This window comes from Rhinatrema bivittatum, chromosome 4, assembly GCF_901001135.1.
Source record: "Rhinatrema bivittatum chromosome 4, aRhiBiv1.1, whole genome shotgun sequence".
In the NCBI taxonomy this organism is placed as follows: Eukaryota; Metazoa; Chordata; class Amphibia; order Gymnophiona; family Rhinatrematidae; genus Rhinatrema; species Rhinatrema bivittatum.
The window spans coordinates 279,391,912-279,415,226 of record NC_042618.1 but is presented as its reverse complement, the minus strand read 5'-3'; the positions used below and the strand labels follow the sequence as shown (position 1 = coordinate 279,415,226).

At 46.5% G+C, this 23,315-nt stretch overlaps 1 protein-coding gene across 5 annotated transcripts in view; it reads left to right on the top strand.

Moving 5' to 3' along the window:
• Nucleotides 1-23,315, top strand: part of LOC115090703 (lymphoid-restricted membrane protein-like) — a 1,037,620-nt gene that overhangs the window by 515,047 nt on the left and 499,258 nt on the right. For all 5 annotated transcript variants that reach the window (XM_029600146.1, XM_029600141.1, XM_029600144.1 and 2 more), the window contains exon 17: nt 20,142-20,200. In XM_029600146.1, the coding sequence (XP_029456006.1) occupies nt 20,142-20,200 (59 nt within the window). The remainder of the gene's footprint in view (nt 1-20,141; nt 20,201-23,315) is intronic.

Here is a 23,315-nt window from a genome sequence, read left to right as displayed (position 1 = left end):
TTAGCTTGATAAGTGTTGGGTTTGCGGCATATTGCGGAATCTTGGTCAAAGTGGCAATGACTCCTCCCACAGGGAGGGGCCCGTGGGGAACCACAATGATAGGCTAGACTCTAGTAAGCAGACACTGAGGGAAGAAAGCTTTATTGTACTGCTGATGTAAGTTGAATCTTGCTTCAAGGAAGGGATAGTACTGTAGTGTGATAGTACAGAGTGATATCACAGTAAGCTCAAGACAGACTCCATAGATGATGGTCTCACCCGATGTAGCAAGGTTGGGTAGTGTTCCGCAGCACGGGATAAGCTGTACCTGAAGGGTGGAATAAGGAGAACTGGAGCATATCGATACTCAGAGTGGCAGTGCTGGTAACTTTCTTGGTAGAAGAATGGAGAGAGGGACTCGAGGTCCAAGGTGCAGGATACCCTGAGCAGGCTAGGCCCTCGGAGTGAGTACCTAGGAGTGCCGAAGGATCCTGGAAGAAAGTAGATAGTATCCTCGAGGAGCGGGTGTCCTAGGTTAGGTAGTTGAACCCCGAAGGGCAGATAGAAGCGAGAGGCCCCCAAGGAGTGGGTACCCAGAGCTTCCGTAGGAGTGAATTACCCCAGAGGGTAGAGAGGAATACAAGCGAGCAGCTTAGAAGTGGTCAGAGTAGCAAAACCAAAGTCCTTGCTAACTCGTTGGGCTATAGCGGAGTGGAGGTTTATGTACCCGGAGGTACTGACGACATGTGGTGTGGACACCCCTGAGGTTCCCGCCATTATGTATTCAAAAGCGTAGGGGGCATGCGCGTGCCTAGGTAGCCTCAGGAAGAAGCATGATGGATGGGGACGCCCATGCTGTGTGGGAGACACTCAGGGTTTCGGCAATCAACACCAGAGGCAGCCATCTTTCCCAGGGAGGAGGAAAAGGGTAGAAGAGAGGTGAGGCAGAGCGGTCGCAGCCGTCTGTAATTGGACGCAACAGTAACCCCCTTCAAAGGGCCCCCTCCAGGATCTCTTCCTAGTGGTCTGGGTTTTCGAAGATGTGTGAGATGAAATTGACGTGCCATGTCTTTATCCATGATGTTGGCCAGAGGTTCCCATGAGTTTTCTTCTGGTCCATAGCCCTCCCAGGAGATGAGGTATTCCCACATCTTGCCTCTCTCATGGACATTCAAGATGTCATCTACAGCATATTCATTGTCATCTTTAGTGTCCGGATTTGTGGGTTCTGGGGTCTTGGAGAACTCTGAGATCATCAAGGGTTTTAATAGAGAGACATGAAAAGCGCTGTGTATTCTCATAGATGGAGGTAGTTTAAACTATATGTCAGATTTCCCAAGCGCCAAAGGATAGCAAAAGGTCCTACATAGTGAGGTGCAAAGCATACTGAAGGTAGTTTAAGATGGAGGAACTTGGTACTCAGCCAGACTTTGAAACTGAGGTGCCTCTCAATGGTGAGCATTGTAGATCTTTTATGCTTTCTGTCCTGCTTTGAGGAGAAGGTCCTTCGTTTGCTTCCAAAGCTGAGATAGCTCTGCTGTAATAGCCTGTGCGGCAGGAAAAGCCACAGATAAAAAGGAACTGGCAGAGGAGGAAAGCGGTTGCCATCCATAGACGAGCTGGAAGGGAGAAGACCCTGTATATGTAGCAGGATACGAATTGATAGCAAATTCTGCCCAAGGCAGCAGTTCTGCCCAGTCACTCTGTCTTGAGTTAACGTAGGACCGTAGAAACTGTTTAAGTGTTCTGTTCATTCTTTGTCTGACCATTAGACTGAGGGTGGTAAGTGGAGGTCAAGTCCAAGGAGATATCACATTTTTCACATAAGGCTCTCCAGAATTTGGCAGTGAATTGTACTCCTCTGTCAGACAGAATATGCTTAGGCATTCCATGAAGGTGAAAGGTATGTATGATGAACAATTTCGCTAACTCCACAGCAGAAGGTAATCCTGGTAAGGCTACGAAATGTGCCATCTTGGAGAAGCGGTCAACGGTGACCCAAATGGTATTGTTCCCATTGGGAAGTGATGTCTACCACAAAATCAGTTGCTATATGTATCCAGGGTTCATCCGGTGCTGGCAGGGGTTGTAGCAGACCCCACAGACGTCCGGCTGGTGGCTTTTGCTTGATGCATACAGTGCAGGAACCCACATAAGCTTGTACATCCTTTTTCATGGTTGGCCACCAGTAATACCACTGTAACATAGCCAAAGTGTGACTCTGTCCAAGATGGCCGGCTAGGAGGGAATCGTGTGCCCACTTCAACAGTTTCTTCCTTTGATTTCTAGCCACAACCGTCTTCCCGGCGGGTATGACATGAGTGGCTGCAAGGACCACTCTCCCGGGGTCAATGATATGATGGGGTTCGTCAGGCACATCCTGAGGTGAGAAGGATTGTGACAGGGCATCAGCCCGAGTGTTCTTCTCTCCCGGACGGTATTTCAAGAGGAAATCGAATCTCTTAAAGAAGAATAACCATCTTGCTTGACGGTGATTGAGTCATTGAGCGTGTCTAAGATACTCCAAATTCTTGTGATCGGTGTATACTACTATCTGGTGTTGTGCGCCTTCCAGCCAAGGATGCCATTCCTCAAAGGCCAGCTTGATTGTGAGTAACTTTGTCTCCAATTCCGTAATTTCTTTCTGCAGGCGAGAATCGCCTTGAGAAAGAGCAGGAATTGGAGCACAATGGATTAGCTGTACTGGCTTAAAACTGCTCCCACACCGATGTCCGATGTGTCGACCTCAACGATGAATGGGCGATGCGGGTCTGGATGATGGAGGCATGGCTTCTTTTGAAAAGCCTCCTTGAGAGTCAAAAAGGTTGATATGGCTTAGGATGACCAGTTGGCAGGATTGGCTCCCTTTCTGGTCATAGCAGTGAGAGGAGCTGTCAATAATGAGTAGTTCTTAATAAAGGAACGGTAGTAGTTCGTGAAGTCCAAGAAGCGGCGCAGTGCCTTCAGACCTGTAGATTGGGGCCAATCCCAGATGCTTTCTAATTTCTTAGGGTCCATCTGAAACCTGTTTTTAGAAACAATGTAGCCCAGGAAGGGTTCAGGCTCCATGTAGAACTCACACTTCTCTAGTTTTGCGTATGTGGTATTCCCGCAGGTGTCTTAGAACCTTCTTGACATCCTCTTGATGTGTTTGTAGATCTTGTGAGAAGATCAGAATATCATCAAGATATACTACTACACATTGATATAGTAAGTCCTGTAAGATGTTGTTAATCATATTTTGAAAGACTGCAGGTGTGTTACTTAATCCGAAGGGCATGACTAGTTATTCGAAGTGTCCATTGCGGGTGTTAAAAGCTGTCTTCCATTCATCTCCTTCACGAATGCACACCAAATTGTAAGCTCCTTTGAGATCCAGTTTAGAAAATATCTTGGCTCCCTGGAGTCTGTCAAATACTGTTCAGAAATCAAGGGCAGGGGATACTGGTCCTTGATGGTAATTTCATTCAGACCCCTGTAGTCGATGCAGGGATATAAGGTGCCATCCTTTTTCCCTACAAAAAAGAATCCTGCACTAGCCGGGGATTTGGGGGGTCTGATGAAACCTTTTTGAAGGTTCTGTGGTATATAGGCGGACTTAGCCTTAGTCTCAGCTGCAGAAAGAGGGTAAACTCTTCCCTTTGGAGGCTCCGCATTAGGTTTCAGGGTTATAGCGCAGTCAAAAACCCAGTGCGGAGGGAATACATCTGCTGATTGTTTAGAGAAGATATCCTGGAAGGAGGCATATTGTGGAGGTAAGCCAGGTAACGATGGTGTAGTGGGCATGCACATTAGCGGCGAGACTTCCGCGAGACACCTACCATGACAGCCAGGTCCCCACTGGGATAATTCCAGTGTGGCCCAATCAGACTGTGGCATATAATCTTGTAGCCAAGGCAGTCTTAAGTATCACCGGGCCCAAAAAACAAAGCGGAAGCCGATCCAATATTGCTGGTAAGCGAAGAGACTAAGCTCGGTGTAAAAAATGCCTTTATTAAAAAATTGCCTGACTCTGACAGTTTCGCTCTCGCAGGAGCTGCCTCAGGGGCTATTTCTATCCTGTTTATTTTGAAAGATTCAGTGGAAAGTCATCACCGATTGCCAATATCAATCTGTGTTGTTAATACAGTCAATCCCGCATGTATTAAGTTATTTATTCGTAATCTCAAGCTGGTAAACAGGCATGATTCTTAATGCATTCCAGTTTGTTCAATGCCTTGTGTCAAAACGTATATAAGAGAGCACATTTCTTGTGTTCACCCCGTCATTGTCAACATCGGCAGGAGACTTGAGTTTTCGGTATGTGGTAAAGTCTCCTGCTGATGTTGACAATGACAGGATAGAAACAGCACCTGAGGCAGCTCCTACAAGAGTGAAACTCAGCCAGAGTCAGGCAATTTTTTAATAAAGGCATTTTTTACACCGATCTTCATCTCTTTGCTTACCAGCAAGTACCACCGGGTGCATGGCCTTTTCCAATACAAGGAAGGAAATGGATTCAGAGTGTAAAGCTCCTGTGCGCAGGCCAATGGCCTAGGTAATCAATGAAACTTCTCCAGGAAGTGGTTCCCCATGGATTGAAGACAATAGCAATGGCTTAGCTATTGGTGTGGTAGGAATCTGTAGGTGTTCTACTAAGCATTTTAAGATGAAATTTCCTCCGGCTCTGGAGTCTATGAGAGTGAAGGTCTGAAATTCAAGGCTTCTGCAGAGTAGTGAGACTGGTAAAGATAATGGAGGAGTTGGAGAGGTGAGGCCTATTTATGTATTTATTTATAGACTTCTATATTCCGGTATTAGTGGGGAACGTCATACCGGTTTACATTAGAAATCCTCCTACAGATCCTAGGCCCGTCAGTTTCCTGGACAGATGGGACAGGTTTGGACAGCGTGGCCAGATTGGCCATAGTACATGCATAACTCCATGCGTTTGTGAAAACGTCTTTCTTTAGAAGTTAAATGACTTCAGCCTAGTTGCATAGGCTTGTCTTCTTCTAAGGGAGCAGATGGTAGGCTTGAGGCAATAGGCACATGATTAGGATGGTTAGCTCCCGAGGTGGACTTTCGAGGACTCCTACCCTCTTGAGTTCGGTCTCAAATACGGCGGTCAATTCTCCCAGCCAGTTCCATAAGAGACTCAAGGGTATCAGGTAGATCATGAGCCACCGGTTCGTTCTTCAAGTGAGAGTTGAAGCCCTCCATGAAGATAGCACGTAGACATCATATGTCCCAGTGTAGTTCAGATGCTAAAGTCTTGAATTTGATTACATAGTCTGTAAGTGGCTTATTACCTTGCTGGAGGTTAAGCAGAGCAGATCCAGTGACAGTCTGGCGAGCCGGGTCATCGAAGACAGACTTAAAAAGTTTCAGAAATCCTGATAGGTCATTCAGGATAGAATCTTCACGTTCCCATAATGGTGAAGCCCAAGCCAAGGCTCTTCCTTCAAGTAGAGATAGGATATAGGTTGTCGTGGAAGCTTCTGGGAAAGAGGGTAGGCTGCAAAGAAAAATGTATACTGCATTTGTTGACAAACCCTCTACACATCTGTGCTTCACCCGTGAAGTAGGTAGACACGGATAACGGTACAGTATTTCCTATCTTTCTGACGATTGAATTACTTTTACCATGACTCTGTTCACAAATTAAACCAATTTCTAATTCTGTCTACCACCTTCAGAGCCCACCCTCAAGTTGCTCAATGTATGTGCCTCCTAAGTGAGACACTATTAAAAGGTTTGCTGAAAACCAAGTTTTGAAATTTTATCATGCGCCCAATATCTAATTCTCATTCAATCAAAGAAATCAGATTTGTTTGACATGATTTACTTCTGATAAAATCATGCTGCTTGCTTTAAGATAACTTCACTTATCTGTTCCAGCAGGTAGACTGTGGAATTTTCTATTTCTAGCAGGAAGATTTTCTTCTTAATGTGAGCCTGTGAGTCTTGTCGGTTATTATTGTAGACTTTTATTGTATTTTTTATGACTTACTTATATGCCACCTTGAACTGTAAACTAAGTGCAGGTTACAAAATTATCCTCTCCTTCAGTAGAGTATCCATTAATTTACCAGTCACTGGTGATGTTAACCAGCTTGTATTTTCCTACTTCCTTCCTACTTTCTCTCTAATGAAGAGGGACATTATTTGTCCTTCAGTCCCATGGAACAATTCCCATCTCCAAAGATTGAGCATATCCTTCAGACTTGCCAGAAGACCTCTGAAATTTCTTAATATCCTAGAGTATAATCACATCTAGCCCTATAGCTTTTTTTCAATTTTGCCAGTTCTATGCCAGCCCTTTATTTTGTAAATGGTGAAAAATCTACATTACTACTATAAGTACCTCTTCTTACTGGCTGTGGTTCTTCTCCAGTCTCTTCTACAATGACAATTGAACATAAAATATTTTTCCCTTTATCTTCCAGATATTCCTCATTTTTTCCTCTCTTCCAATCTCACCTCTGTATTTCCTGCTTTCTTTGCCATACCTGAAAAAGGTCTTGGATCTTTATTTGGGAAGCATGGCAACTATATCTTGCTGCCTCACTGATGCATGTTCAGGATGGACAGTGCAGCATAGTACCTCACAGTAGTCTTGTATAGCTCTATAGAAAACATTCACTTTCTCCCAGGACAAGGAGGATGGTAGTCCTCACATATGGGTGATGTTACTGGACGGAGTCCTATCATGGAAAAATTTTCTGTCAAAGTTTCTAGAACTTTTGACTGGTACACTAAGCATGTCCACATGCCATGATCCCTGTGTCCACAGGGGTCTCCCTTTAGTCTTTCTTTCCACGCTGCAGTTTGCCTCGCATTTAGGAGCTCTGTGAAATTTTTCTCACAACTTTTCCTCACTGAAACACTTGAAGTTTTACTTCATAAATAATTTCCCTATACGGGTCTCCCTTCGCGTACATTTCATCGTCGCTCTGTAAGTACTATGCCCTGTTTTCCTGTTACCTCACTATCAGTTCCCCCAGATTACCCCAGAGAAAAGATTGTGGCCCTCTTTTCTCCCTATGGCTATCACCCTCGGTCCGCCCCACGATGCCCGTGAGTGTCCTTGCTGTGATCTTCCACGGGTCCATCAGGGCTAGAGGGATTGGGACATCCACGGTTCCCATTGCCACCGTCAATGCCCCTGTCGGTTCCCTCGTTGATACTATTGAAGCCACCATCAATACCTACATCGATGGCCTCGATTAAAGAAAATGCCCCATACTTTGGGTTCTAAACCAGAGCCCCGTCTAGTCCTTGGATGACACACAATGCCAGGAGCAGTAAAGGCACGGGGACAGTCCGTCACCAATGCCATCCAAGACAGTGAGGGCATCTTCCTTGGTGCTGGAGAATGACCAGGCCAAGAACTGTGGGAATCATCGGCACGGTGACCATCCATCACCACCATCCATGACATCAGTGGCATCTTCCTCAGTGCTGGAGAGTGACCGGGCCAAGCACAGAGGGAAACATTGCCAGCACCGACATGGTTCTGCATTCGGTGCTTGCACTGATACCGCATCTGCATCAATGTCCATTGAGCCAGTTGCGAAGTGGGCCTGGGTACAAGAGTCTCCATGCTCCTCTGCATCTGAGGCACTGAGGTGTTCCCCACCGACCCCGGTGCCAGGTACTGAGCCACCACAGATTCATGTGGAAGTGCCAGTAATGCCTAGCCTGTCTCCCCCTGTAGCTGTGCTACTTATACCAGCTTCCAGGGAGGAGCTGGACATCCTCGTCCGTCAGGCTGTCATGGATGCCTTCCGGAATCTACTAACACTGGAGCCATCGATATTCACACTGTTGTGGCACTGCCCCAACGACAGACTAATTCATCGACGTCGACTCGTCCTTCTGAGCCTCCACGGACCCCTATACCCATCCCGGGATCCTCTAATGGCGATGGGCACTCTAACCCCACATCGGCACCGATTCCATCGAGACCTAAGTAAAGGACGTGTCTGAAACCATCCCTTTCGACCTGGTCACTAAAAAGGACCAGATGTTTTCAGGAGGGTCTAGGTCGTAACTTCTCCCAAGAATATATTGGTGTCACATATTGCTATTTACCAGCTATATTTGGCACAACACCAAGGGAACCTCTCTGCCATCCACATGAACTTCAAGCATCATGTGACTGCTTCAAAACATCCTCCCGTTGCCAGCAACAGGACTCTGCTAGATGGGAACCTGGCTTCTGCCATACACTGCAGATAATCTCTTCGTACACAAGGTCCAACAGACAGTGGCTCAATTGCAAGACCACTGAGAGACCCTGCGACAGCTCTCTACGTTTCTTGCACAGCAAACAGGGATGCTAGGACCTCTCACCGCTCCCGAGTGAGACCAACTGATATCCAGATTACACCAGCTCCACCAGCCGGGCAGGCTCCTGTATTTTTCAACCTTACCAGAGAACAGAACAGTTCATCCCACTGAGGACCAGGGCTCTGGATACTGTTCCCTAGATGCAACAAGGCAGAAGATTTTAATCCCGCTATTTCCTACTTTCAAAGAAAACAGGCGAACTCCACCCATCCTGGACCTCAGAAATCTCAACAAATTTCTTCAGAAAGAAAAGTTCAAAATGGTGTCTCTCGGTAACATGCTTTCCTTACTACAACAAGGGGGTTGCCTTTATTCTGTGGACTTTCTATACGCTTCATAGTGAGTCGTCAACATTTTCAATACCAAGTTCTGCCATTCAAACTAGGTTCGACAACTTGTGTATTTCACCAAATGCCTAGCAGTGACTGCCATTCATCTACAAAGAACAGCATTCACGCGTTCCTTACCTGGACGACTGCCCAACAAGGAGTCAATCCAAATAAGGAGCTCTAAATTCTCTAAGACTTACTATAAATCTACTGCATTTGGCTGGGAATTCTGATCAACTACCATAAATCCCATATGGAGCAGATCTGGGCACTACAGTCTCAACAGCCTTCCTGCCCAACAACCGCGCAGACATACTATCAAATTGTCCACATCTCTGCGCGCATGCAACATAGCTTCAGCCCATCAATTCTTTCATTGCTGGGCCACATGGTTTCCATGATCCATGTCACTCATATGGCCAGACTACCCATGAGAAAAACTCAGTGGATTTTAAGATTTCACTGGCTCTAAGCCATTCAACCGCTTTCAACCTTGATCCATATCACCAATTCAGTAACCAAATCCTCAGATGATCTTGGCCATGGTCACATCCAACTTGGGTTGAAGAGCTCGTATCTACACCCTCCAGACCCAAAATGCGTCTACGCCGCTCCATGAAAAGTCTCACTTCAACTTCCTGGAGCTTCAAGCCATACATTATGTACTTTATACCTTCAAACACTGCCTCACACACAACTTTGTGGATACAGATAGACAACATAGTGGCAATGTGGTACTCGAACACAGGGAGGCACAAGCTCTTATCTGCTCTGCCAGGAAGCCGCACAGTTCTGGACCCGGGCCCTTGCACACTCCATGCATCTCTGTGCCACTTATCTAACAGGCATACCGAACATACTATCTCAATCGATGTCTCCATCCCCACAAGTGGTCTCTGAATCCATGTGTAGCATGCAAAATCTTCTAGCGCTGAGGTCAACTAACCATTGACCTCTTGCATTCTAATCGAACCACAGAGTGGACAGATTCTACTCCCTACACAGGCTTCGAAATGCGTTAGCCATGGATGCCTTTGCTTGCCCCTGAAATAAAGGCCTCCTATATACGTTTCTTCTGCTACCGCTCATGGCCAAAGCTCGCATGAAGCTACAGCAGGACAGATTTTCGATGATTCTCATAACCCTGTACTGGCCTAGCCAAGTATGCTTCCCCATACTTCGCAATTCGCCTACCCACTGGTCAACCTCATAACACAGACTCACTGATATTCTCAGGTACTTGTAGCTTTACAAAACCCTTCCACATGTAAATCTTACCATTCGAAATGGGCAAGATTTACAAAATGACGTGCACAGAAAGGTATTGCCCTTTTTTCCTGCCCTACTCCATCTCTATTAGGCTATCTAGGATACCGTTCGGATTCTGGTCCCCAGACATCCTCCGCACGTGTACACCTCAGTTCCATCTCAGAGTACTATCACTGAGTAGGGGGATGCCTTGTTCATGGCTCAACTCCTTGTGAGTCTGCTTATGGGTTTTCTACAACCTAATCCTCCTCTATGATCACCGGTTACAGAATGGGGCCTAAATGTAGTGCTTACAAGGCTCATTCGTTCCCCGTTCGAGCCTTTGCATTCCTATAACATTAAAATTCCAACATGGAAAGTTCTTTTCCTCGAGGCCATCACCTCTGCTAAAAGGGTCAGTGTGTTACAAGCCCTAGTTGCATACTCACCCTATACTATGTTCCTCCGTGACAGAGTGGTCCTCCGTACTCCCCTTAAATTTCTTCCTAAGGTGGACACAGTCTCTCCCCTTACTCAGTCTATAGTCTGCCCAATCTTTTCCCAAGGCCTCTCTCTCACCAGGGCGAGAGGGTTTTGCACACCTTGGACTGTGAGCGTGCACTTGCATTCTATCTAGACCGCATTGCAGTCCATAGGAAATCCACCCAACTCTGTTTCTTTTGACAAAAACAAGCTGGGAGTTGCAGTGGGCAAACAAACTCTCTCCAACTGGCTAGCAGGCTGTATCAAATTCTGCTATGAGGAAGCAGGCCTTCCTCTCCAAAGGTGAGTGCAGGCACATTTTGTAAGGGCCTTGGCAACATCGGTAGCACACTATTGTTCAGTACTAATTGCCAACATCTGCTAGGCTGCGACATGGAGCTCTCTTCACACATTTGCAGCCCTCTACTGCTTAGATAAGGAAGTCGTCAAGACTCTGCCTTGGCCAATCTGTCTTGAAAAACTTTGTTCCAGTATAATCCCCAACTCGTTCCACATCCACCTGCTGTGATTTCAGGCTGCCTCATCATTGCCAATAGCACCCCAAGGTTTGTGCCTGCTGCACAAGTTGTCTGCTATTGGCCTGTTGTAATATGAGTCAGCCTGTAGCTTGCTAATCACCCATTTGTGAGGATTACCATCCTGCTTGTCCTGGGAGAAAGCAAAGTTGCTTACCTGTAACAGTTGTTCTCCCAGGACAGCATGAAACCCACCCGGTACCCCGTGGAGTTGGGTCCGAACAGTTTTATTATTTTATTTTTTCGCTCGTGCTTTTTGCTACAAACGCAACTGAAGGGAGACCCCTGTGGACACAGGGATCATGGCATGCTGGGTATGCTCAGTGTGCCAGTCAAAGGTTCTAGAAACTTTGACAGGTTTTCCATGATAGGGCTCCGTCCAGTGACGTAACCCATATGTGAGGACTACATCCTGCTTTCTCTTGAAAGTAGTGTCATGTCCACATATGTTGAATATGGTAGCTTAGGTAGTCAACAATAATGAGGCTTCCTTGGTTTTCCTCTCAGCTCCTGCCAGGTATGAGGGACCATCTGAATTTGTGTACTTCCACTGATATGTTAGGGAATTAATGTGAGTTTTATTATGCTGCTTTCTATTAGAGAGAAAAAAGCAAGTGGTTTCTTGGAGATTAGGTCACATTTTTAGTTCTGAGTTTACTTATGCTGCTTGTACATTTTGGGGTGAATTTTAAAAGTCCAGCGTGCGCCAAAACTGGGAGATACTTGAGTATGTCTGGTTGATGCACACCGAACGGATTTTAAAAGTCACCCGTGTATGTATATTTCTCACAGGACAAGCAGGATGGTAGTCCTCACATATGGGTGACATCAGGATGGAGCCCAATCACGGAAAACTTCTGTCAAAGTTTCCAGAACTTTGACTGGTCCCTACTGGGCATGCCCAGCATGGCACTAACCCTGCAGCCAGCAGGGGTCCCCCTTCAGTCTTCATTTTTCCGCGCAGCAGGGGTCCCCCTTCAGTCTTCTTTTTTCCGCGCAGCAGTAGCCTCGCGGTTTAGGAGCTCTGAAGAGATTCCTGACAGGAATTTTCCTCACGGAGTTAATTAAAATTAAATTGCCCCACAGGGGTCCCTCCTCTAACTTTCTCAGGCTGTGGTGCTCCGGTAAGTTTTTCACCGTTTTTTGTTGATTACCATCGAGTTTGGCCCTCGCGGCCTACTGGCCGTCGACCGTACTGCGGCTCGATTTTTTTCTATGGCCATGGCGTCGGGGTTTCTTCGGAGCCCGGACTGTACTCGCACCATGTCTATCACAGACCCTCATGGAGTCTGTGTAATGTGTTTAGGCCGTGAGCATGATGTCCTGACTTGCACCAAATGTGCCCTCATGACACCAAACGGTCGCAAACCAGAATGGAGAAGATGGGACTCCTTTTCCGTGCTCACACCCCGACGCCGTCCATCGCATCGACATCATAGGAACCGGCACCGTTGAAGTCACACCAGCATCGACAACCGTCCGGTGACCGCCCGCCATAGACGTCTTCATGGCCATCAACTCCCGTTTCTCCCCCTCAAGATCGAGGGGATCATAGGGAGAAACATCGCCATCGGCATCGTAAGTCTTGGACCGTCGAGGGAGCGAAATCATCGACCTTGCCACCGTTCGAGCCACCATCGAAGAAGCCCCGTCCAGGAACGGCACCGACCATTCCTGCGACTGGGACATAGAGGCCACCCTCACCCGATCGGGGTTTGGGAGTCGCGATTTCCGCCTGTAAAGGTGGTCCCTCCGACTGTGCCTCAGCCTCCCTCTTCTGTCATGGAGCCGGGGCTGATTGCCCCAGGTCTCCAGGAAGAACTGGACCGGCTGGTCCAGGAGGCCATCAACAAGACGATGCATCGACTCCAGGTTCCTCCTGCACTGAGAGTGGAACCAGTCACCAACCCGATTCCAGCAGTGCTGGCACCACTGCTATCCCGGATGGAGGCGCTCATGACCACCCTTCCACCAGTGATTCCCGGGTCTCTGATGGCTCCGGTGCGCTCCCCGATGACTGCTTCATTGGGAGGAGAAACACCATTCCACATTCCTCCTTCAGGGGTATTGCCTCAACCATCGATGCCTTGTCGTCCCTCACCACCGATTCATTCATCGGGGGCGATACGCACATCGGTGCCATCGATGCCTTCGATGCCGGCACCGATACCCCCCAGGGCATCCACGGTGCCCCTGGTGATTCCTTCGATTTTCTCGGAGCCTCAGCCGGGCCCTTCGGGTATCCAACCCCCTTCTCGTCCTACAGGTCAGCCTGCTGATCCTTATGACACCTGGGGTGATGATACTGCCACAGACACTGATGACTTACCTTCACCTCCCTCTCCTACTGAAAGTAGAAAGCGTTCTCCTCCAGAGGACCTTTCTTTCATTAATTTTGTGAAGGAAATGTCGGAATTGGTCCCTTTTCAGCTTCAGACGGAGCAAGATGATAGGCACCAGATGATGGAGCTTCTCCAGTTCCTGGATGGCCCCTAAAGTGATCACTTCTATTCCCATTCATCAAGTTCTTCTTGACCTTCTCAAAAAGAACTGGGAAAATCCTGGATCCATTGCCCCAGTATACAGGCTGACACTACCTATCTAGTACAGTCAGCCCCTGGCTTTTCAAAAATCTCAGCTCGACCATCACTCACTTGTGGTAGAATCAGCTCAAAAGAAAGCAAAAAGGACGAAGCCTCACTCCTCTACCCCTCCTGTTAAGGAACACAAGTTCCTAGACAACATTGGTCGACGAGTGTTCCAAGGGGCCATGCTCATTTCCAGAATTGCTTCTTACCAGCTGTATGTGACCCAATACAACAGGGTCATTTTCAAGCAAATACAGGACTTCTCTGAAACCCTGCCTGACCAATTCCAAAAACATCTTCAAATCCTTGTCAACAAGGGGTTTGAGGCAGGAAAGCATGAGATAAGAACAGCTTACGATATCGACACCTCCACTAGAGTGTCTGCAATTGCCCTTTCGGCAAGACGCTGGGCCTGGCTCAAATCTTCTGACCTTCGCCCATAAGTACAAGACAGGCTCTCTGACCTGCCCTGTATAGGTGATAATCTGTTCGGTGAACAGATTCAGCAAATAGTGGCTGAATTAAAGGACCATCATGAGACCCTCAAACAGCTCTCATCGATACCTTCTGACTTTCCTCCTAGACAGCCCTTCATGAAGGACTCTAAGAAGTCATTCTTCCGCCCAAGGAGGTACTATCCTCCACCAGCAAGGTCCCGAGTTACGAGGCCTTATCAAAAATCTTAGCCTCGCCAGCCCCAGAAGCAAAAGCCACAAGCAGCTCCCCAGCCGAGGCCTGCTTCAGGTTTTTGACTTTCCCTTGGAAAGCAGCAGCCTGATTCCTCTGCCAAGCATACCAGTGGGAGGTCGATTGTGCCATTTTCATGGCATGTGGCAATCAATCACAACCGACCAATGGGTGCTAGCAATCATCGCTCAGGGTTACCACCTAAACTTTCTTGCTCTTCCACCAGACTCACCACCTCTACAAGCGTGGAGAGTAACCGACCACTCTGTCCTTCTGGAGCAGGAGGTTTCCCTTCTTCTCCACTTAAGAGCAATAGAACCCGTCCCTCTTTCGCAACAAGGCATAGGGTTCTATTCCCGGTACTTTTTGATCCCCAAAAAATCCGGGGGCTTCGTCCAATTCTGGACCTACGTGCCCTCAACAAGTACCTCCAGCGGGAAAAGTTCAAGATGGTAACCTTGAGCTCACTTCTACCTCTTCTACAAAGAGGAGACTGGCTGTGCTCTCTGGACCTCCAGGACGCATACACCCACATTGTGATATCTCCAGCTCATCGCAAGTACCTCAGGTTTTTAGTAGGCCCAAAGCACTATCAATACCGAGTGCTTCCATTCGGCCTAGCATCGGCACCACGAGTCTTTACCAAATGTCTCATAGTTGTCGCAGCCTTTCTCAGGAAAGAAGGTGTTCACGTCTACCCCTATCTAGACGACTGGTTAATCAGGGCCCCAACCCAGCAAGCCGCTCGATCATCCCTGGATTTGATCCTACACACTCTAATTTCTCTAGGATTTCTCGTCAATTATGAGAAATCCTATTTAGTCCCATCTCAAACCTTGTCTTTCATTGGGGCAAACTTGGACACCTTACAGGCAAAAGCCTTTCTACCTCAACAACGAGTGCAAACCCTCGTGTCCCTCGCTCACCAGTTGCAGTCTCAGCAAACAGCAACAGCTCGGCAATTCCTTGTCCTTCTCGGACACATGGCGTCCTCAGTCCATCTCACACCAATGGCCCGCCTGGCCATGAGGCTGATGCATTGGACTCTGAGGTCACAATGGATTCAAGCTACTCAGCCTCTGTCGACCATTGTCCACATCACCGACGCACTCCGTCTATCTCTCGCCTGGTGGAAAGATCAGAACAATCTCCTCCAGGGACTGCCCTTTCAACTACCAGATCTTCAACTCATTCTCACCACCAACGCTTCCAACCTCGGGTGGGGAGCCCATGTGAACGATCTACAGACACAAGGATCTTGGTCTCCAGAGGAAGCCAAACACCAGATAAATTTCCTGGAGCTTCGAGCAATGCGATATGCTCTCAGAGCTTTTCAGGATTGCCTATCAAATCACGTCATCCTGATTCAGACGGACAACCAGGTGGCCATATGGTACATCAACAAGCAGGGAGGCACAGGCTCCTTTCTTCTGTGTCAGGAAGCTGCGCAGATTTGGGCGGAAGCGCTCTCCCACTCGATGTACCTCAGGGCCACCTATTTGCCGGGAGTGCACAATGTCTTGGCAGACAAACTGAATCGTGTCTTCCAACTGCACGAGTGATCTCTCAACCCCACGGTAGCGACCTCTCTCTTCCAGCAATGGGGTTATCCCCAAATAGACCTCTTTGCGTCCCCTCAGAACCACAAAGTGGACAATTACTGCTCCCTCATTCGGAGCGAGCGCTCTCAGCCCTGAGATGCATTCTCCCTCTCGTGGGCAGCTGGTCTGCTTTATGCATTCCCTCCACTTCCTCTTCTCTTGAAGACTCTCGTGAAGCTCCGTCAGGACAAGGGAACCATGATCCTGATAGCACCTCACTGGCCACGCCAAGTGTGGTTTCCCATACTCCAGGATCTCTCCATTCGCAGGCACATTCCCTTGGGAGCGGACCCGCTTCTGATCACTCAGAACGACGGATGTCTACGCCATCCCAGTCTTCAGGCCTTGTCCCGGATGGCATGGATGTTGAAAGGTTAATCCTTCAACCACTCAACCTTTCAGATTCAGTTTCTCGTGACCTGATTGCTTCACGGAAACCTTCCACAAGAAAGTCTTATTCCTATAAATGGAAAAGGTATACATCATGGTGTTCTTCGCAATCCCTTTTCCTGTCCAATCCCAAGGTTTTTGGACTATCTCTGGCATTTATCTGAATCAGGTCTAAAGACCTCTTCCATCAGAATGCATGTCAGTGCAGTAGCCGCCTTCCATAAAGGTGTCGGGGATATCCCTATCTCAGTACAAGCCCTCGTAACACATTTTCTGAAAGGCTTGCTCCATATCAAGCCACCTTTACGTCCTCTGGCCCCTTCTTGGGACCTTAATCTGGTTCTCGGATGGCTCATGAAACCACCATTCAAACCTCTTCACTCCTGTGACCTAAAATATCTCACATCGAAAGTGATTTTCCTTTTGGCGATCACTTCAGCTCGCAGGGTTAGTGAATTACAGGCCCTAGTTAACTATCCGCCTTACACTAAACTCCTGCAGGACCGGGTGGTACTCTGCACTCACCCTAAGGTTTTGCCTAAGGTAGTTTCGGAGTTTCACATTAATCAATCCATCATACTACCTATCTTCTTTCCCAGGCCCCACTCCAACCCAGGGGAACAGGCTCTGCATACGCTTGACTGTAAACGGGCTCTAGCGTTCTACCTAGACCGTACAGTTACCCACAGGAAGAGCACTCAGTTATTCGTCTCTTTCCATCCCAACAAATTAGGGAAACCTGTGGGTAAGCAGACTCTCTCCTCTTGGTTGGTGGACTGCATATCTTTTTGCTATCAGCAAGCAGGCATTCCTTTTCAAGACCGTGTTAAAGCACACTCTGTGAGGGCCATGGTGACTTCAGTAGCACACCTACAATCGATGCCGCTTCCTGAGATTTGCAAGGCTGCCACCTGGAGTTCTCTCCACACTTTCGCAGCCCACTATTGCTTGGACAAAGCCGGAAGACAAGATTCCATCTTCGGCCAATCTGTCCTGCGTAACCTATTTCCGATGTGACATACCAACACCCTTCCGCCTGCCCGGTGGGGTTCAGGATGCCCTCTACCAAATTCCACCCCAGTTGTTGTGCCTGTTGCACGCCGTTGGGTACATTTGGTGCATGTTCGGACATCCTCAGCTCGGTACTCACCCATATGTGAGGACTACCATCCTACTTGTCCTGTGAGAAAGCAAATGTTGCTTACCTGTAACAGGTGTTCTCACAGGACAGCAGAATGTTAGTCCTCACAAAACCCGCCCGCTGCCCCGTGGTGTTGGGTTCGTAACATTTGTTTTATTTTTTCGGCACTGCCTGTAGCTATCAAATAAGACTGAAGGGGGACCTCTACTGGCTGCAGGGTTAGTGCCATGCTGGACATGCCCAGTAGGGGCCAGTCAAAGTTCTGGAAAGTTTTTTTTTGTTTTTTTTTTTAATTATTTATTTATTGATTTTTCAAAAAAAATATACAGAACAAACGTTCATGAATTTCACATCTGGTTACAAAGTAAATGATTATATTTTACCGGAATTAATATCCAAAACAAAACAATTTCACCCTACGTGTAGTTATAGGAAATTTGTGGATCCAAGATGTAGAACAAGCAGTGTTACTAGGCAATATAAAACATAACTTACAAAATGTTTCAAAATTAACCAGTGCCTTTCCAATAATACCTTCCCATCCCCTGGAATTATACAGAGTGGGAGTCAAGGTATACCCGTAGTTGTTCCGGTTCTCTGAATATATATCGTGAATTCTGATGGATGATCAAACAGTAGCATGGATATCTGAGGATATACTTTGCACCTCTGGCAATAACTTCTTCCCTCATAGCTATGAATTTTTTCCTTTTGATTTGAGTGTTTTTGGTTATATCCGGGAAAATTTTTAATGGATATCCATAGAATTTTAAATGCTGATTACGGAAAAAAGTTCTCAGAATTAAGTCTCTACCAGATGGTGTTGCGAATTGTATGAAGAGAGTAGCTCTTTCTTCAACTATTAAATCATGAGATTTTTCTAGTATGTCTGTTAATTCATATGAGGAAGTTTCCTTACAATTTTGTTCGGAACTTTTCCCTCTATCCCTCTGAGGCAGGTAATAAATTTTAAGAATCGTTGAAATCTCTTGCTCAGGAATTTTAAGAAGATTTAAATAGTTCTTGAAAAGTTCACGATGGGATAATAACCTGAGTTTTGGAAAATTCAATATTCTAATATTATTTCTTCTTAAGGAATTTTCAAAATTTTCCATTTTTACCATCTGCATATTTTCAGATTTAATTAGATTTCCTTGAATTTGCTCCAGTTCTGCTATTTTCTGTTCAGCTCCCTTAACAGAGTTTTCCAAGTTTTCTACTCTCCTTTCTGTATCTTTGTGCTTCTCAATGCTTTCTTTCACCATTATAGTCAGAGACACAATCGATTTTTCCATAGATGTTATAGCTTGCATTATCTCTGTTAAAGTGACTTTATTTGAATTAAATTCAGAAACACCGCATACAACATGGATTCCCTCGTCACCCTTCCTCTCTTCCAAGGGCTCACCTTTCTCCTCGGCTCGCTGCTGTGCTGGGTCTAGTCGGTCTCTGGAGCCGGCTGTACTCAGGCTCTCCGAAGGAAGTGAAAGTGAAAGTGAAACTCCGTCACTTCTTCTCTGGACAACGGCTTCCCCAGCAGTACTTTCCTGTAGCAGGGCAGTAAAAATCTGCTCAGAACTCATCTTTCTGAGCGGGTGGTCTGGTGTGGAAGGTGCACCCGGGCTCAACGATGTCTCGATAGCCAAGGGGCTCGACGTCTGTTCCCCGCTGAAACCTCCAGCGGCTCCTCCCTCAGGGTGTACTTGCACTAGTCCAGCAAAGACCTCCTCGATTCGGGGCTGTCTAGCAGAGGAAATCAGAGTAGAGGTATTTTCTCTAATTTTTGCTTTTCGTTTTGTGTGGGGCATCTTGCCAACCCAGCTAGAGGTGAAAATGAAATATTTCAGGAAATATTAAAGCAAAAATTAAGAAGTTTCGCTCCGGAGCTCGGCGTCAGCCGTTCATTTATCCGCGGCCATCTTGGATCTCGTTCTGGAAAGTTTGACAGAAGATTTCCATGATTGGGCTCCATCCTGATGATGTCACCCATATGTGAGGACTAACATCCTGCTGTCCTGTGAGAACACCTGTTACAAGTAAGCAACATTTGCTATCTCCTGGTGCACACACAAGTGAGAGAGCCCAAAAAAGTGGCAGGGTGTGGTCGGGGCAGGACATGGGTGTTCTAGGACTTTAACATGGAATGTGCATGTAAGTATTTTATGCTCACAAGCTCGCACCAGGGTCCCCTGCTGCACAGCTTTACTACTGCTATGGATGGCGTGTAAGTAATAAAATTAAAAAATGTAGGCTAGTCTTAAACTAGGGGGGTTGGGAAATCCTATCCCTTAACTGGGCAAACTGGGAACAAACTGGGAAAACTAGTAATGGCATCAGCACACGTCCCTTATAAAATTTCCCCTCTTAAGCGGTAGAGGCGGCATTTGCGCGCACATGTGCGTATCCATATAAAACTGTGCGCACAAGTACACACGTTCAGCCTGTTTTATAACATGCATGCATATATGCGCGTATGTTATAGAAAGACTACGTTCTTTGGTATGTGTGCCCGCTCATAGTTATCAAACTTACTATCCCTATGTATTAGGAGGCACTGGTTGGAACTGGGTTATAGAACATGGCTAAACCTGTGTGAGGGGTTTTAGGAAGGATAGGTTACATGGTTTTGTTTAATTTGTTAGGATGTTTTTATGCTGTTGTAGTTGATTTAAATTCATCTTCATTAAGCATTATACATCAACAAATTATGTATTACATATATTGTATCATGTTAGGTGTATATTTTTAACGTGTTTAAGTTCAGGTATTCCACAGAAAGACATGACCAATCAAAAGACTAAACTAAATTTCTTTATCTCCTATAGATACCAGTCTCGCTAATATAACTGACTATCTCAGCACCATCTCAAGCAAGCAGGATTTGGTAAGGTTGTTACCATTTTTAAAGCAGTAGTGTCACTTTTCTTCTGCCTGTCACAAATGATACTCGCAGGTCTGAAATTTTATTTCAGAAGATGTATTCTGAACACTCTTAGGGGTTACTGTATAGATCTTTTTTTGTACTGTGGACACCCTCTTCTCTTTTCCTTTCTCCTCATAAAATAGTTTCTATTGATGTAATAACTTTAAAACACAGTCCATAAATGCTCAGATTATAAACTGAAAATAGTCTTCATATTTTCATTGATTAGACCAATAAACCTTTTAAATGAAACTGAAGTAGGTAGAAGAAGAAAATGAGGCATAATACCCCACTTCTTCCTCTTACCTCAGTCAGTATTTTTCATCACTGTTTTAAAATGGGTCAGTGAGGTGCCATGCTGCTTTAAATCTCTGTAATTCTCAGTAGGGTCAATGCTACACTAGTTGTGATTGAAGTTTATTCCATATTGGCATTCTTGATAGGGGGTCCAAGTTAAAATTGCATAGCATCATTGTATTATCTTGTGAATACGCCTGCTATAGCCATACCCAGCTAAGTGTAAAACATTGATAAGACAGGCGAAGAGAGAATTTGAAATGAAATTGGCCATAGAGGCAAAAACTCATAATAAAAACTTTTTAAAATATATCCAAAGCAAGAAACCTGTGAGGGAGTCGGTTGGACCATTAGATGACAGAGGGGTTAAAGGGGCTCTTAGGGAAGACAAGGCCATTGCAGAAAGACTAAATGAATTCTTTGCCTCCATGTTTACTAATGAGGATGTTGGGGGAGATACCAGTTCCAGAGATGGTTTTCAGGGGTGATGAGTCAGACGAACTGAACGAAATCACTGTGAACCTGGAAGATGTAGTAGGCCAGATTGACAAACTAAAGAGTAGCAAATCACCTGGACTGGATGGTATGCATCCTAGGGTTCTGAAGGAACTAAAAAATGAAATTTCTGATCTATTAGTTAAAATTTGTAACCTATCATTAAAATCATCCATTGTACCTGAAGACTGGAGGGTGGCCAATGTAACCCCAATATTTAAAAAAGGCTCCAGGGGCGATCCGGGTAACTATACACCAGTGAGCCTGACTTCCGTGCCGGGAAAAATAGGGGAAACTATTCTCAAGAACAAAATTGTAAAGCATTAGAAAGACATGATTTAATGGAACATAGTCAACATGGATTTACCCAAGGGAAGTCTTGCCTAACAAATCTGCTTCATTTTTTTGAAGGGATTAATAAACATGTGGATAAAGGTGAACCGGTAGATGTAGTGTATTTGGATTTTCAGAAGGCATTTGACAAAGTTCCTCATGAAAGGCTTCTACGAAAACTAAAAAGTCATGGGATAGGAGGCGATGTCCTTTCATGGATTACAAGCTGGTTAAAAGGCAGGAAACAGAGAGTAGGATTAAATGGTCAATTTTCTCAGTGGAAAAGGGTAAACAGTGGAGTGCCTCAGGGATCTGTACTTGGACCGGTGCTTTTCAATATATATATATATATATATATATATATATATATATATATATATATATATATATATATATATATATATATATATATATAAATGATCTGGAAAGGAATACGACGAGTGAGGTTATCAAATTTGCAGATGATAGAAAATTATTCAGAGTAGTTAAATCACAAGCAGACTGTGATACATTGCAGGAGGACCTTGCAAGACTTGAAGATTGGGCATCCAAATGGCAGATGAAATTTAATGTGGACAAGTGCAAGGTGTTGCATATAGGGAAAAATAACCATTGCTGTAGTTACACGATGTTAGGTTCCATATTAGGAGCTACCATCCAGGAAAAAGATCTAGGCATCATAGTGGATAATACTTTAAAATCGCCAGCTCAGTGTGCTGCAGTAGTCAAAAAAGCAAATAGAATGTTAGGAATTATTAGGAAGGGAATGGTTAATAGAACGGAAAATGTCATAATGCCTCTATATCGCTCCATGGTGAGACCACACCTTGAATACTGTGTACAATTCTGGTCACCGCATCTCAAAAAAGATATAGTTCCCTGTACGTACCAGGATCAGTCCAGGACACCTGGGTTGTGACTCCGCACCAGTAGATGGAGACAGACTAAAACTTGTGGGCGGAGCCATATATGCCCCTGTGCCAGTCACAGCCCCTCAGTCTTACTCTGTCTCCAGTAGATGGTGCAGGTCTGGTCACAGCCCTGCCTGACCTGATTCTGGTGGTTAGTCAGGTTTTGAATTTTGGGCTAGTTTTTGTTAGGCCTAGTTGTTTTATGCTAAATTGTTTTTCTTTTAATCCTTCGTCCCGGGTGCCCTGCCTCCCAGGGGGGTTGAGAGGTCCTGAGGGGACTACCCTCCCCCGGTTGAGGCCGCTGCCAGGGTCGAGGACCCGGCTGGTCTAGTGGCAGCGTCAGGGGTGACACCGGGGAGCCCGGTTCACTCACCCCTGCAGGACTAGGGCTCCAGGACCCGGGACAGCGGCGTCAGCGTTTTTAAAAAAAAAAAAAAAAATTGTTTCTGTTTTATTTTGTTGTGGCCGGCTTTCCGTTGCTTAGGCGTCGCTGCTCCTTCGTTTTTCATGCGGGGGGGCGCCGCTGGCAGGGGGGAAGGTCGCCAAATTCATTTTTATTAATTTTGACGCGCGCCTCAGTTTTTTTCTTCCCGCGGTCGCCGGCATGCCGCGCGGTTCTCCCTGCAAGGCCTGCGGATCGGCGCGCACGCGTTTGTCCCGGGAGGGCCTCTGCTCGGCCTGCGTCCCGGGCGGTGAAGGAACGTCCGGGACATCGCGAGGGGCTCGGGCCCGGAGCGCGCGTTCGCCGCCGCGAGGGGTAGGCCAATTAGATAGGCCTCAGGACGTGTTCCCGCTCAGCGCGGGAGTGGCAGCCATTTTGGCCACCGGCAGGGAATTCACGCGGACCGCGTCGGGTGATTCCGCTCTACCTCCCGTGTTTTCCCCGCAGCGGGGCGCGGCGGGAGGGGTCGTCGCGGAGGGGCTTCGGCCCCGGGGGGATTCCGGGGCCGATTCGTCTGACTCGGGTTCGTTTTCAGAGGATTTACGCGGTTTTGCTGCGCAAGGTACTTAAATACAAGCGTAGCACGCGCTCCCGAGGG